The 16126-nt window shown below is 35.1% G+C and overlaps 1 protein-coding gene across 2 annotated transcripts; it reads left to right on the forward strand.

The window, feature by feature from the left end:
• Window positions 1-4138: 4138 nt before the first annotated feature.
• Window positions 4139-11728, forward strand: LOC121252099 (protein ALTERED PHOSPHATE STARVATION RESPONSE 1-like). Of its 2 annotated transcripts, XM_041151585.1 has the most exons (7): window positions 4139-4272; window positions 4358-4614; window positions 4869-6678; window positions 6851-6931; window positions 7581-7795; window positions 10565-10788; window positions 10891-11728. In XM_041151585.1, the coding sequence occupies exons 3-7, from the start codon at window positions 5673-5675 to the stop codon at window positions 11543-11545; spliced, it is 2181 nt and encodes a 726-aa protein (XP_041007519.1). In that variant the 5' UTR covers window positions 4139-4272; window positions 4358-4614; window positions 4869-5672; the 3' UTR covers window positions 11546-11728. The 2 variants fall into 2 exon arrangements, with proteins under 2 accessions (XP_041007519.1, XP_041007518.1); XM_041151584.1 differs by having other exon boundaries at window positions 4208-4614.
• The last annotated feature ends 4398 nt before the right edge of the window (window positions 11729-16126 follow it).

Raw genomic sequence — 16126 nt, forward strand, 5'->3', positions numbered from 1 at the left:
CACCATACATTTTTTATTTTTTTTCCTTGACAAGTTTGTAGAAATTAAATAGGGGTATAAATTTAAACCGGGAAACCGGAAAACCGGACCGGACCGAACCGGACCGGACCGGTTGATTCGGTTTTGAACCGGTCCGGTCCGGAACCGGTTCCTATATTATGAAAACCGGCCGGAACCGGTCTGATTTCAGTTCCGTAGTTTCCAGAACCGGACCGGACCGAACAGGACCGGTTGAAAAAAATACATATATAAAAATTAATTTTATATATTATACAAAATATTTATATATATAAGTTTTATATATAATATATAATTACATATTAAATTTTTATATATAATATATAATTATATATCATATATAAAATAATTTCATATTATAATTTATAAATTATAACCTAAAATGTTAATCTTAAATATGAACATTTGTAATTTTTTTGATCATATGTTATTAATATAATTATATATAAGATAATTTTATTATAATTTATAAAATAAAAGTTTAATCTTAAAGATGAAAATTTAATTGATCATATGCTTTAAACGTAATATATATATATTAAATTATTAATAACATTTTATTATAAGAAGTAATAATTTATTATATATTTTTTACATTTTAAAAAAATCAGAAAATCGGACCGGACCGGAAACCGGTAAAACTGGATGTACTGGTTTAGGAGGGTAGCCGGAGCGTAATCGGTTTTGAAAAATGAAAAACCGGTACATACCGGTTCGGTTCTAGATTTTGTCCAAAACCGGACCAGACCGGACCGGATCGGTTACACCCCTAAAATTAAATAAAATTAAAATTAAAACAAGTGTAGTACTGTAAAGTGTGAAATGTAAAACTCGACTAGCTCCCACCTCTTTTATGTGAGAGACATGAGACCACGTATAGATCCATGCACAAATGTATGCATATATACTTGCGTACAGTACTACAGTTTGAAAGTATATATAATATGTATGTGGTGAGTTTATGAAGGGATGACTTCATCATGCATCATGTGGGCTGCATGCATCACAACGTACAACCTTTTTTACCATGTTGTCGTAGCTTTTGCTTGCTTGCATATTAATACGCATACATAGTACATACATGATAAGAGAGAGAGCAAGGTATCAACATCCTATGTATATCTATTTTATTATAATAAGTGACTATCTAATTATAAATAGTAATTTTGTTATTTTTTCGTTATTTTTTATTATTTTTTTGTTAAACCTTATTTTATCAAAAGATCATTAAAACTCTTGATATTTGACGTTTAGCTTTCTTGTAGAATTTAATGAAAGATCATGTTTTATCAAAAGTTTTTTAAGACCCTTGACTATTTGACGTGTAACTCTCTTGTAAAATTTAATGAAATATCATGTTTTACCAAAAGGTCTTTAATAGCCTCACTACACATGAATTGACGTCTCTTTTCATTATTTTTGAAGTTTAAATTTTTTTTAATTTTGATTTTTTATCTTTTTTTAATTTTATATTTTCTTTTTTCACGTCAAATAAGCTATTGAAATTTTTATTTTTATTTTATTTAAATTATTATATCAGGTATATTCCGAGACTAACTAATGCACCCGGACTCGTTTGATAGTGTATATATAAAAGCTTATATTTTTGTGTGCACCAGGTGTTTGGTCGAAGATATTGGAGAGGAGCAAGGTACTTTGATTTTAGTGAGCAGCAATAATTGGTGTTTCCTACCACCTTAAAAGCAAAGATAGAGAAGAGGGCCCCCTGCTGATGGCTCTATATAAACGACACTGCTACTACAGTCCCTCGTGCCATCGATTCCACTGCAGATTTTATGGGCAAAACTAAAGGCAGGCAGCTCATGCACTCATCAGACATATCATTGGGTGGCAATTACATGGACTGCGTCACCTACTTTTTCTATATTTCAATACCTTTTTACCTTTTCTTAGAGATCGATCGAGATCGACGAAAAATAATAAATAATCCTCATGCGTTTTGGATGTTAAATTGATTTCAGGTGATTTGAATTAATCTGTAAATAATAATAATAATATTTTATAAATAATTTAAATATAAATAGATTGAGATATATTGATATATTAGAATAGATAGCTAGCTGTTGTGACTCTTTGATTGTGTTTCTTTTGTTGTTCTCCTTCAACGTCGTTATCAACGTAGGAATTGAAAACTGAATCTCAGGCAAAACGTAACGATCGTAGAAAAACCTCAAGCTTTTATTAAAAACTATACACTGGGTTTAATTATTAGTTTATTTGCCTTCTGAAAATTGAATCTACAAGATTATAAAACTCCGATTCGTTAATAAATATAAAGGCAACTAGCATTCATTAATTATGAGGAAACTTTTATTCTCTTGTCAAATCCATGATTAATTACTTGTAGTTATTGCAACTGCATGTCAATCATTGATATATATATATATATAGTTTTATTTCATACAATTATTTTTTGTCCGCTATACAGATATAGTTAGTTAAAACAGTTATTTTATATTAAAAAAAATGATGCAACCAATCACATTAGTGGAATGTATAAAAAGTATGTAAAAATAAGGTATAATTTTTTATAGGGAGAGAAGGATTTAAGGTGGTTTGGACTTAAAGACCTGCATCGAACGCATGAACTCCTCAAACTTTACAATCCACTTTCTTCCATTGAGCTTTGAATTGGAAGAAAGAGGGTAGAACGGATCAATGCGATTATTGTTCAAAGTTATTGATTGGGCTTAGTATGAGTTAAACCCGGAGCCCAATGGACTATGAGGCTAGATTCTTCTTTTGCCCCTTTGGTTTGGGAATTATGGTTCGTTAGAATAGAATCAGAACTGGCTCCAGCATTTGGACCTCTGCAGGTCAGAGACGAGCAAGAACTGGGTCCTGATCCAAACAGCTTCGACATGGACCAGAGCCAGAATAATATTGAGAGAGGATAATGCTAGGCCCATCTATTAACTGTACGAACAATTGTATCCAGTAGTGTTTTTTTTTCTTTGTGTGTTTTATGTTTTAGTATTTTTTAAAAAAAAAAAACAAAATACACTGTTGGGTACTCACCCAGCTAGCATTATCCATTGAGAGAGGTAATTTAATTAGTTTATAATTCTTTATATAAACTGTAGGTCTTAGATATGCTATTTTTAATCAAATAAATTAAAATACCTCATGTGGGATTAAGATTAAGATTAGTCATTGTAAATACTACTCTACACTAAGGGGCGGATCTACGTTGGTGGTTGGGGGGCTATTACCCCCAAAATTTTTCCAAAATATGCTTTAGTATATGGTTTTTTTTAAAGATATCCTAATACAAAATTTTTCCAAAATATGCTCCTTCCCCTCCTAGAATTGGCAGAAGATAGTACAACTGTATAAATGGAGGGATGAAAGTAAAATATTACAGTAATTCTATATATAATTATAGATTATGTAAGTATTGTATATTTCTTTTAAAAAGGAATTTGCTTTATTATTAAAAAATTAAAATTTTTATTTTAATTGGCCAACGAGGTTATTGCATCCCTTCTTGTTTCCCAATTCTTTATACGGCCTAAAGATGGAAGAAAGGGCACTTTGGCATCCAAGCATATTTCAAGGATATGATTAAAGTTGAAATAGGTAAATCCTGATTAGTGTGCTTTTGCCCTTTCCCTTTATCTTTATTTGGGAAACGACAAATGACAAGCAAAAGCGTTTGACGGGCAGCTCATTGTAGGTCTTATGGCATCCCAAAAAAAAATTACAGCCACATTTGAGATAGATTAGCCTTCACTACCGTATCTACCAATGTCCATACCCCACACCCCACATGCATAAACATGTGTCATCTTCTTATCTCAAACCTCCTTTCTCAATTTCTTCTTCCAATTTCATGTTTCTTGAACAAATTTCTTAGAAAAATCTTCTTGTTGGGCTTTTCTGGTTAAGTAATCCGGATCTCTGTACAGCTCATCAAACAATGAACTTCAACAAACTGGAGTTCTGTTCTGTTCTGTTCTGTTCACCCAGATTCCATGACATGGGTGGCTTCTCACCCAGACTGCATTAACATTAAAGTACATTATACTGGAATATTCAATCAAGATTTTAAAATAAACAGGTTAATGAAATAAAACCAAGAACATTATATCCAGTCGGTCAATGAATTCATGATCTTTTTTTATGGCAAACAAAAAAGAACTGTGGCCTCCTCACTGGTCATCCAAGTCCCACTCTCCCTGTCCCACTACCACTGTTGAAACCTGGCAAAATGTTGTACTGTTTAGCTGTAAGGTTACCACAAATCACAATTACCTCCAATAAAAGGCATTTGCTATTACTTTTTACTCCTTTTTTTTCCTTTCTTTTTCTGGTGCAGGAATTAGAAAAAGGAAGCCAATCACCCCCAAAAACCGGATTCTATAAAGGAGCCGTTAGAGAATAGAGGTTCCGTCCCTCGGGAAAACCTAATGCCAAACATGTCAGCCAAACCCACCTTTTCCAATGAAAACAGGAATTCTTGCCTGACAGCTCTCACCCTTTGTGCTCTGTATAAAGCAAAGTTTTTCTCTCTGGTTTTTTACAAGAAAAAAATGAGCTCAACCCTCCGCCCTGGCTCTGTAACCCACCACCAAGGTACAGTCCTTGAACTAACAGCAGAAAAGAGAGAAAATCCATTTCTGGACAGAAAAAATCAAGGCCACTCCCTCTTTTTTTTCTTTTTTACGATTTCATTAATGGTTATAAATGAACTGCAATGAATGAATAGACACACATCTCGAGGCTCCTTTCTCTGTAGTATTAACAGTAGCTTTAGCGGATAGTTTTTTCTCTCTCCCTGCATTTTCACATTTGCTTTAGTGCTAAATATCTATCTTTTATCGTTCCAGCACTATGGAAAATCATGGTCCCAGACTCACCAAATGGAAGCTGATACGCTGAGGTTCCCCCATTAATTGCTTTCGGTCTGTTCGGGTTTTCGTTAATGGCTTCGATTTTAGGAACCAACTACTTCTCTTGCTTGCTCTGATTCTCTCTCTCTTCATGGAAACAACTAGTTCTCTGTTTTTGGCGCTGAGCATTGTGTGAAAGGAACTCCTACGATTTACTCTTATTTCCACGATCGGGATTTTTCCTTTCTTCTGAACCATGCCTTCTCGCCCAGTGGGCTTCTTGTTTCGTGCAGAAGCCATTTGCCTTTTGGTTGTTGGAAAAGGTTGCTCTGTTTTCCTCTGTTCAAGCCCACAAGGTTAGGGTTCGTAGAAAATAAGGGCTCCTTGCTTGTGCATTTTCTTGTACCCTTTACTGTAAAAAAGTTTTGAAGGTCCTAAGGAAGTGGCTCTGCAAATTACGGTTTGTTTCATGAGGCGAGTTGTCCAATTTTCACTGAAATGTTGGTTGCTTAGGCTCTTGGTGACTCTATTGAACTGAAATTCTTGGTCATTTCGAAGGACTGTTTGTTTACTTGGTAAATATCCCGTGTCCAAATTCTTAGCTTCGTTCAAGCTTTTCTCAATCGGAATTTCAGTCGGTACTGCAGAGAGATGCACTTTGAAGCCTTTGGGAATGGGGATGTCGAGCTGGAAAGTTGAATCTTTAGGCACTTTCTGGTTTTGTTCATGTGCGTTTTTGTTTATTTTGTGAAATAAAATGAATTAAATTTTTTGACCGCATCCTCAGAATTTTGGCGAAAAATGGGTTGTGCGAACTCCAAAACTGAGAAAAATGAAGCTCTCCGTCTCTGCAGAGAGCGTATGAGATTCATCAAGCAGGCTATTGATTCAAGGTATTCCCTAGCAGCTGCTCATGTATCTTACATCCAAGCCCTCAGAAACATCGGCATTACTCTTCGGCGGTCGGCCGAGGCAGAGATTATGATCGAGTCGTCTCTGTCGACCTCGGATAAGACCCCATCACATTCGTCATACCCGTCTCCTTCTCCGTCACATGTTGCTGAAGTCTCGGACTCTCCGTTGCACAATGAGAGCTCCCTTTCTCCACCCGTGGCGGCTTTGAGTTATATGAGGTCAGGGGGCAGTGCTGCTGTGACTGTTATGGTCAATCCGAGTGGTGGTAATAGTTTTGTGGATGAGGAATTGATGGCATTTCCATTCCCACCACCACCTCCACCTCCTCTTGAGTCAGGCTCGTGGGATTTCTTTGACCCCATTGATGATAGTGAGAGCTTTAGATTTATGGGGCACAGCGGATTGGATATGAATTCAGATGATATGAGTGGATGGAGACATTTCAAGAGCAATGGGGCTAATGAACTTCATGAAGGAACCTTTAAGGCTGGTGGAATCCCCAGGAATATGGCTACTCGAAATAATAGCATGGAGCATAATGCTAATTTAATTACCTCTAGAGGAGTTGAAGGTTCTGAACAAACGGTTTCTGGTAAAGTCAGCAGGCTAGAGTCGGGAGCTAATAATATTAACGGGTCAGCTGAGACTTTGGCAGGTAATGATTCAGTTGCTCTAGAACAGTCTGGTTCAAAGAGGGAGAAAACCTTGGTAGAGAAGGAATTATCTGCAGAAAGAGAGGATCCTTCAGAATTCATTACTCACAGAGCTAAAGATTTTCTTTCGAGCATAAAGGATATAGAGAATCGCTTCTTTCGAGCTTCTGAATCTGGTAGGGAGGTCTCCAGGATGCTAGAGGCAAACACAATCAGGGTTGGATATTCTGAGGCAAAAGGTAGTCATTTTTTTAAATGAGAGAATTGCGTATTATCACTCAAATAGTGCTGTATTGTTTTCTAAATTTGTGTATTCTGTACTGAAAATTCCGTTTAAAACTTTGTGGCTCAAATTTTTATTGTTACTGAAATGTCTACTGCTAGTTTCAAATAACAACTAAACTTTCGTAGGGAATTCATCATCCTTGGCTCTTTTGGGGGGGGCTTTCCTGCTTGTTTGCTGCCGTTGGAAAACTGCACTTGCTACTCACGGTAATTTCTAGCTTTTCACCTAGCATCAACAAATTGATTTTCGATTCTATGGTGTTCTTAGGTTTTAGCCGTGGACATTTAGCCTCGTTCACTTTCACAAAACTTTTCATCTCATCTAATCTAATTATTACAATTTTTTCAAATTCTCACACAAAATAAAATAAACAATTTAACTTTTTCAAATTCTAAAACAAAAATAATATTAAAAAAATATATTCTAACAATATTTTATTCAACTTTCAACTTTTATTTCAACCCATCTCATCTCTTCTGCTAAAAAAACAAGGTTCTATACAGTTTCAGTCATAATCCCTAAAACACTAAAGGTAAATCCATTTATTTGGTAAACAATTTTTGGCTGTGTTGAACCTTAGAAAAAAATGGGTATGGCAGTCATCTTTAAAGGTAGTGGCAAGAAGTTGTATCTATGGTACAAAACATTGCGAGACTTTTTTAGGTAATAGTATATCTTAATAGATTGTTTTGCTTTAGTGTGGGATTTATCGTTTTCAATTAATATGGGCATCATCTGCATAATGTTCAACGAACTAAGACTCGTCAGGCTTAATGAAGGACAACTTTTGTCATGGGCAACTACAGTGCAAATTTCCTGTCCTTGCCTTCATATTCATTTTCGGTGTTTGTGTAGAACCTTCACAAAATGTAACAAAGGTTATTACATGGAAGCGAACAACATCTTCAAGGTCATCCTCATCTAGGATTCCTCTTGCTCCAGCATCAAAAGAAGATAATGATGACAGCAGAAATGATTTTGTTGAAGAGTTCTGCATGATTGCAGGAAGCCATTCCTCAACCCTAGACCGGCTATATGCATGGGAGAGAAAACTTTATGATGAAATAAAGGTACTTGGTTGAAGCTACTTAATTCATATAAAAGTCGAAACATCTTCTTTATCCTCTTGATTATCTGGGATCTGGCGATGCATTCAATGGGGCATTCTTAAGTAATAAACTTGTCACGATCTCATGATTTGGGGCATAAATGTAAATCTAAAATGAGCCATTTTCAGGGAACTCTATTAACAATAGCATCTAAAAGTAAGTGGTTTTATCTTGATTTCAGATCTAGACCACATTCTTGTATCTTGTTTTGGGAAGGTATATCTTTTATTTACTTTATGAACCATATCCATGACATTCTAGTGTATTATGTCATGTTATTAAGTTATGCTTCAATGTGATGTAAAAACTAGTCTGAAAACTTGTTAAATATAAAAGATCATTCATGGAATAATATTTCATTTCCTTTCATGATTAATAGTGTTGTCTTTTCTACATGGACAAAAAGAGTAAATATACATCTTGTGGAAGATTGCACATGGCATAGAGGCCGATTTTGTTAAGAGTTAGATATGATTCTTCGATATTTAGGAGCTTATTGCTTTTTGGTAATTGTCCTACCCTTCAATTTATGAGAAGCAAAAGAGTCTTGTTTTCATTTTTTTGTATATAAGTTGAAAATATTATTGAAGAAAAGCTATAGAGGTGCTACCCAAGTATACAGGGAGTCTGTAGGAGATGCGCCTAAACCACAAGAGAGAAAAGTGCAAGAAAATCCTCAAAACTAGAATCAAAAGAAACATGAGCATTCAGAGAATTGAGGAAAAAAACTCTTTAAGTTCTTCCATTATCCTCTTGCAATCCTTAAGCTCTGATAATTTCTTTCCCTCCAAATAGACCATGTCAAACATGACAAAACCATTCTCCATATATTCACACTATGTAGATTTCCAATCTTAGCCTTTCTAGCATGTTAGCATATCCATTACCCGTCGAGGCATGGCCCACTGCAGCCTGTACATATAGTTATGTTACCTTACAATGAAGTAAAATATGGTAAACCATTTCTCTACTTTTTATGCACATACAGCACCAATTAATCATTAAAACACGCCACTTCCTTAGATTATCCAAAGGGAGAATCTTCCTTAATGTTGTCATCCAAACAAAGAAAGCCACATATACAGAAGCCTTGTTCAACTGTATTTTCTTACATGGAAAAGATGATCCAAAATTTGTAAAATGATATTTTAATATGATGCCAACTATATTTTAGCACTTGCGAATTTGAGTGTCTATGGATTTGAGAGAGAATGTCTACTCAGAGTTCTCATTAGCTGGAGTTTCAAATACAACAAGAAACAGTCACTATCTAATGTGAGGTTTGGATAGTGAGTTGAGATCAGATGAGTTGAGATGAAAGTTAAATATTTTTTTTAATATTATTATTGTTTTGAGATTTGAAAAAGTTAAATTGTTTATTATATTTTATGTGGAAATTTTGAAAAATTGTAATGATTAGATGAAATGAGTTGGAGACATTTTTGTATACAAACCGGGCTTAACTCAGCAGCTAGATGTCTATATTGTCGATTGATTTGGGACCTTTCTGAAGGCATTCAATTCTGATGTGTCTGGATAATGTTGTGTACCGGAGTGCTGTACTTTTTTTGTTTCTGCAGGATCAATGTATCATAAAATGCAGATGGGCCTCTTTGTTTGTTTGTATTTTAAGAAGGTTGTTATTTCTTTGTTTGGCTTGCTTTTATGGAGAGCTAGTCGCAAACCCACGTGGTGTGTGGTAACAGTCTCAGATATGCAATTCAAAAATAACTCTAAAAATATTTTTATTTTAAAAATTTTAAAGAAATATAAAATTTTTAGATTCACTTTATACTTTGTACCAGTAAAAACTGAGAAAAAAGGTTGTGAGCCTATCTTTTTGAGCCCTTTTTTTCTACAATATCATCAAGTAATGAGGTTTTTCATGCCTCTATACTCTTTCCCAAGTGGATTTTTCTCTTTAAAAGACATTTGATTTATCATTTAATTAATTTAAGTTTACATAAAATTAGAAATTTACTTTATCAAAAAAAATAATATTAGAAATTTAATTGGGTATATTATTCTTCATCTAATAAGTTTAACGTAGTGAAATATATGGTTTAATTTTCATTTAGTTATAGTATAATAAGATAGTGGATGACTTGGCTTTATAGAAAGTAAAGCTCCATGCTATGGAAATGATATAGTATATAGATTATTATTGGATTCTAGGATTGGTGCTTCTTTTGGCATCTTTTTGGTTGACTCGTTTGCTAATAGCTGCCGCACTTTGTTGAGGATGTGATTTAGTGCTACCGGGTGGATTGAGCATGGATGTCTAAATGCTACAGTTGGGGTGTTCTAGTTGTGTTGCATCTACTGGAAGTGATATGCACTTAACTGTTCTTTCTCTTATCTGTGTAAATGGAGTGGTTTGCATTCATTGAAACTAATTGCTCTGAAATTGTGATGGTTTTATCTTTGTAGGTTGAAGTAGGTCTAGTCACCGCACTTGCTGATTTTGTTGACCTTGTTTGTTTGGCCCTGCTGTCAGACTTATTTGTGGGCTGCATTGATACTCTGTTTTGTACTGCTATAGTTTTTTATCAATGGAAATCAATTACCCAGTTGTGGGGAGCTCAATGTTGGCTGGCAAACTGGTCCACTTTTCAACTTTGGCATCTTCACTTGGGACACTTAAAATGGAACAATGTGCTCTTAAAAAAAAGCACTTATAAATGATGCAACTCCTTGCTTCTGACTTTTTCACCTTTTGATTCTTGGTAGGCCAGTGAATCTATCAGGAAGGAGTATGATCGGAAGTGTGATCAGCTTAGGCAGCAGTTTGCAAAGGATTGTAGTAGTCCAGTTATTGACAAAACCCGGGCAATTGTGAAGGATCTTCACTCACAAATAAGGGTGGCAATTCACTCTGTCGATTCAATATCTAAGCGAATTGAGAAAATTAGGGATGAAGAGCTGCAACCACAATTGGTAGAGTTGATCATGGGGTAAATAAATATTCTTTTCTACACCAAATTTTTTCCTAATACTTTTTATTCCATCAGGATTTTACTCTGGAGTAATTATGAGTTAACTATGAGACTATGTAGATTGACCAGAATGTGGAAGGCCATGCTTGAATGCCATCATGCACAGTACATCACCATCTCATTGGCATACCATTCAAGGACGTCGGCAGGAACTCCCCAAGGAAATACCCATGGTCAGATAATGTCTCAACTCCTATACGAGACTGAATGCTTTGGCTTAAGTTTTGCTGATTGGATTAACAGTCTCACATCATATGTGGAAGCTCTGAATGGTTGGCTGCAAAACTGCATCCTACAGCCTCGAGAACACTCCAGGGCCAGAAAGCCTTTATCCCCTCGTCGAGTTCTGGCACCACCTGTATTTGTTCTCTGTCGTGATTGGTCAGCTGGGCTTAAAGCTTTGCCATCTGATGAACTTAGTCGTGCAATCAAAACATTTTTATTGGAGGTGCACCAGTTGATGGAGCAACATGCTGAACAACCGCAGAAGAAACCGGAACCTAGTGATGCAGAAAATGGAGAACCAGAAAGCAAAGAAAATCTGAAGGATGATGACGCTTCTTCCAATTTGTTTAGCATAAAAACAAGTTTGACAAAGATTCTTGATCAGCTGAAAAAGTTTTCGGAGGCTTCATTGAAAATGTATGAAGATATTAGACAGCAAAGTGAAACAGCTCGAATTAGATATTTGAAAGGAGGGCCAACTAGAACATAAAAAGTTCATGCAATTATCGGAGTTTGTGGTTGGAATTAGATACTTGTACATTTCATTAAAGTTGCAAAGTACTGGTAGGATCAAATATTTGGGGAGTTGTGTGAGAGAATACTAGCTAGTTTGGCTAGATTTTTGGAAGCTAAAGGTGAAGTCCTTAAATTCACGGGTTCGGATAACTTTTTTCACACTGGATGCTAACATGTCTGTCTACTCACTTTTCTTACAAGCTGATTTGGTAAAGGGTAATAAACCTTATTATTGCCAATAGATTTACATTTGTTGCTTCTTGGACTTTCAAGAAATTAAAGAATCTCCAAGGAACACAAAAATCCGTAATTGATTTTCTGGTATCCACACACCTAGCCCAGTCTGGATCACAAAAGGCTTGAGATGAAAATCAGAGCTAGCAGGAAAGAAAAGGCCCTATGTAGGTCTACCCAGCCCAGTCTGTGTATTGCATCTAAATGTGACTGTCTTGGTTTGTCTATATATTGACTTAAAACTTGCACATAGTAAGAAATATCTGGACGTGATATAGTAAGGTAAATGAGTCTTCCAATCAATCTTCTATAGATAAAAGAATACTCTAAAAGATGACCGTTTGATTTAGAGAACTTTACATTTTGTTCCATAGAAAATGTCACTGATTTGGCAGCCAAGAAACCTGAACCTTAGAAGATATCCAAAACATATTTTCTTTGGCACAATATAATGCCTTTGGAAGATCTAGCAACTTCTAATCTAAGGAAATATTTCAAATTTTCTAAATCTTTAATTTTAAATTTGTTATCCATAAATGTTTTCAGTTCATAAATTGAATTCAAATCATTACTAGCCAAAATTATATCATTGACATAAACTAGCAAGACAATAAAGGAACTATTTTCTGATTTGACAAATAAGGAATGATCTAATTGTGCTTGCTGAAAAACATAAGCAATAATGACAGTAGACAATTTTGAAAACCATTGTCTAGAAGCTTGTCGCAGCCCATAAAGAGACTTTCGTATTTTACATACTCTAGAGTCCTCCTGTTGTGCATAACCAGGTGGAATGGTCATGTAAATTTTCTCATCTAAATCTCTATGTAGGAAAACATTATTTACATCTAATTGATGTAAATGCCAATTTTTGGCAACTGCTATGGCTAGCAAGCATCTCACTGCAGTCATCTTAGCAATTGGAGAAAAAATCTCCTGAAATTCAAGACCCTCAATTTGGTTGTACCCCTTAGCAACCAAGCAAACTTTGTACCTTTCAATGGTACCATCAGCTTTGTACTTAACTCTATAAACCCACTTACAGCCTATTGGTTTCTTTCCTACAGGTAAAGTAGTGAGAGTCTATGTTTGATTTGCCTCAAGGGCTTTGATTTCAGCATTCATTACTACTTGACACTCAGGAATTTGTATGGCTTGAGAAAAGGTTTGAGATTCAGAAATAGATGAAATGGTTAAAGCAAAATGTTTAGGGGAACTAGAGAGTTGATGATAAGAAATGACTTCAGAAAGTGGGAATTTGATACCTGAAGACTTTTCTGTCAAGGAAGTAGACTGAGATGGGGAATGAGAAGCCAGTTGACAATGATAATCCTACAAGTAGCTTGGTGGTTTTCTTGTCCTTATGGATTGGAAAATAGGAGTGGCTGAATCTGTAGATTGTGGAGGAATAGTAATAAAAGAAGAATGAGGCAAATCTAATGAAGAAGAAGGAAGTGAATCTATAGAATTTTGAGAAGACAATTATGTTGAAGTTGAAGGTGAATAGAAAACTAAATTTGGAAAATCATATGTTGATTTTGGAAAAACAAATGAATTACAAAGTGTGGTAAAAGAAGAAATGGAAGAGAAGGAAATATATGTTCATGAAACAAAACATCACAAGATAAATGTGTTTTAAGATCATATAATTTGTATCCGTTCACAGCAAAAGGATAACCAACGAAGATGCATTTTCTTGCTCTTAGATCAAATTTAGATCTATCACGAGTCAAAGTAGAGGCAAAATAAAGACAATCAAATACTTTGAGATGGTTATAAGAAGGAGATTTGGAGTATAAAACTTCATGTGAAGATTTATAATGGGAGAGTAATGGAGTTGGTGTAAGATTGATTAAATGAGTAGCAGCAAGAATACAATCACCCAAAAAATTGAATGGTAAGGAAGCTTGAAATCTTAGAGAACGAGCAACATTGAGTAAGTGTTGATGTTTTCTTTCTACTACACCATTTTGTTGTGGCCTTTCAACACAACTTTTCTGGTGTATAACACATTGAGAAGAAAAGAATTATGGCATGTGAAATTCAATTCCATTGCCAGTTCTAATTTTCTTGATTTGAGAATGCAACTGAGTTTCAACTAATTTGAAGAAAGATTGTAAATAAGGCCTGGTTTGAGAATTTTTTTTTTTGTAGAAGATGTTCTCAAGTGGACTTGGAATAATCATCCACAATTGTGAAAAAGTATTTTGAACCATCTAAAGCAGAAATTGAGAAAAGCCCCCATAGATCACAATGAATGAGCTCAAATGCAAATGCTGAAACAAATTCACTAGAAGGAAATGGTAAACATTTATGTTTAGCTAATGGATAGATTGTACAAACACAAGAATTAAGAAGTTTTGGTACTGTAGATTTGATACACAATTATTGAGAAATTTTAACTTGGAAAAGGGAATGTGACCTAGCCTATAGTGCCACAGACTAAAATTCTGAGGAAGATGAACTAGAACAACCAGCTAAAGGTTTTTGCAGTAATTGAAATAGGCCAGCCTTCTCCTCACCCATTCCAATCGTTTTCCATGTAGACAGGTCCTGGATGAAACAAAAACAACACAACATGAAGAATCACGTGTCAATTTATTGACAGAAATTAGGTTAAAAGAAAAGGAAGGAACGCAAAGGACATTGTTATCTGGTAAATGAATAATACCAATATGTGTTACTGGAGCTGAATGACCACTTGGTAGTTTAACAATAGAAGCAACTTTAGAAGTTATGGAGGAAAAATAAGCAATGGAGTTGATCATATGGTCTGTAGCTCCAGTATCAATAATCCAGGGAACAAGATTACCTGCAAAGTTATCAGTAGAGGACAATTGTGGAGTTGGTAGAATACCAGAAGTGGCTTGGTTTGCTGAGTGTGGACTGGATTATGGTTCGAGCATGGCAAGTAGTTGCTGGTATTGATCTTGAGACAAAGGAAACTGTGGAGCATCATCAATTGATTTACCCACAGAAGAAGAAGTTTGATTGGCTGAATGAGTACTTCCTCTTTTGGACTTAAAACCAGGAGAAAAGCCATGAATTCGATATCATTTTTCAAAAATATGACCTATGTATCCACAATGACTACACACAGGTTTATACTTGTGAAAGTTAGTTTGCTTTGAAGCAAAATCTCTAGTTGTCGCAGGCTTTGCCATCAAGGCAGCAATTGATTCAAGGCTAGGTACAGATATATCCAAAGTAAGTCTCTCTATTTCTCTTCTTGTAAAACCAAATAAATAACTTTGTTTATGGAGGGAAAATAATCAAGCAATAAGATGTGACTCTGTATACTATTGAAAGAGTCACTCAGCCCCATTAAAAACTGCATTACATATTCTTCTTGCTGAATTTCTTCAAAAAATTTTAGTGTTTCCATAAAACACTGTGGCAAATTATGTCTATAAGTTGCCAATTCATCCCAATAGGACTTCAAGTCTATGTAGTAATCACTTACAGATTTCTGATCTTGCTTTAATGAACTAATTGCTTTTCTCAATTGAAAATTTTGTGGACGATTACCTTGTGAGAAACGATGTTGCAAGTCCTTCCACATGTCGACAGCTTTATCAATGTAGAGAATACTCGATCCTATGTTCTTTGCAATTGAATTGAGGATCCACGAGACAACCATATCATTACATCAAATCCACGACAAATAAAGAGGATCAGCTTCATTAATCGGCTTCTTGAGGATTCCATTAATGAATCCACTTTTGTTTTTAGCACTGATGGCTTTAGACATTGATCTCGACCATGAGTGATAATTATGACCGGTTAATAAATTGGTAACAAGTATTATGCCGGGATTTTCACCATGATGCAATAAATAGGGGCTTGAAGGATTCTCAAGTGAGGTGTTAGGGGAAGAAGAAAAAGAAACGGCACCGGAATCCATGACAAAATTCTAGAGCAACGATAATTCTCTGATACCATGACAAAAGTTGAACTCTGCCATTGAGATGAGAGTGCATAAGGATGAAAAGTAAGCTTCGAGAAACAGAGAGCTAGAGATTTGAGAGAAAATCCTTTTCTAATGTATATTTCATTATTTGTAAAAGTTCAAGTACAGAAGTAATTATATGTACTCTTAATACAAAATGTAAATGTAAATGTGAAAGGACACAAACGCAAATGTACAAAAATGTATTTCTAATTTCCACCTATATTTTGTGTAGATATAGACTTATATAGTGATTTTCATGGTAGTCAGACAATGGGATGTACTACCCGCCTAGGCGAAGGCGAAGGTGCCATCCGCCCGTATAGTACAAATTATTTATAATAATTAAAATTTGTATTTAGAATTAAAAAA

This window comes from Juglans microcarpa x Juglans regia, chromosome 2S (assembly GCF_004785595.1).
Source record: "Juglans microcarpa x Juglans regia isolate MS1-56 chromosome 2S, Jm3101_v1.0, whole genome shotgun sequence".
NCBI classification, from domain to species: Eukaryota; Viridiplantae; Streptophyta; class Magnoliopsida; order Fagales; family Juglandaceae; genus Juglans; species Juglans microcarpa x Juglans regia.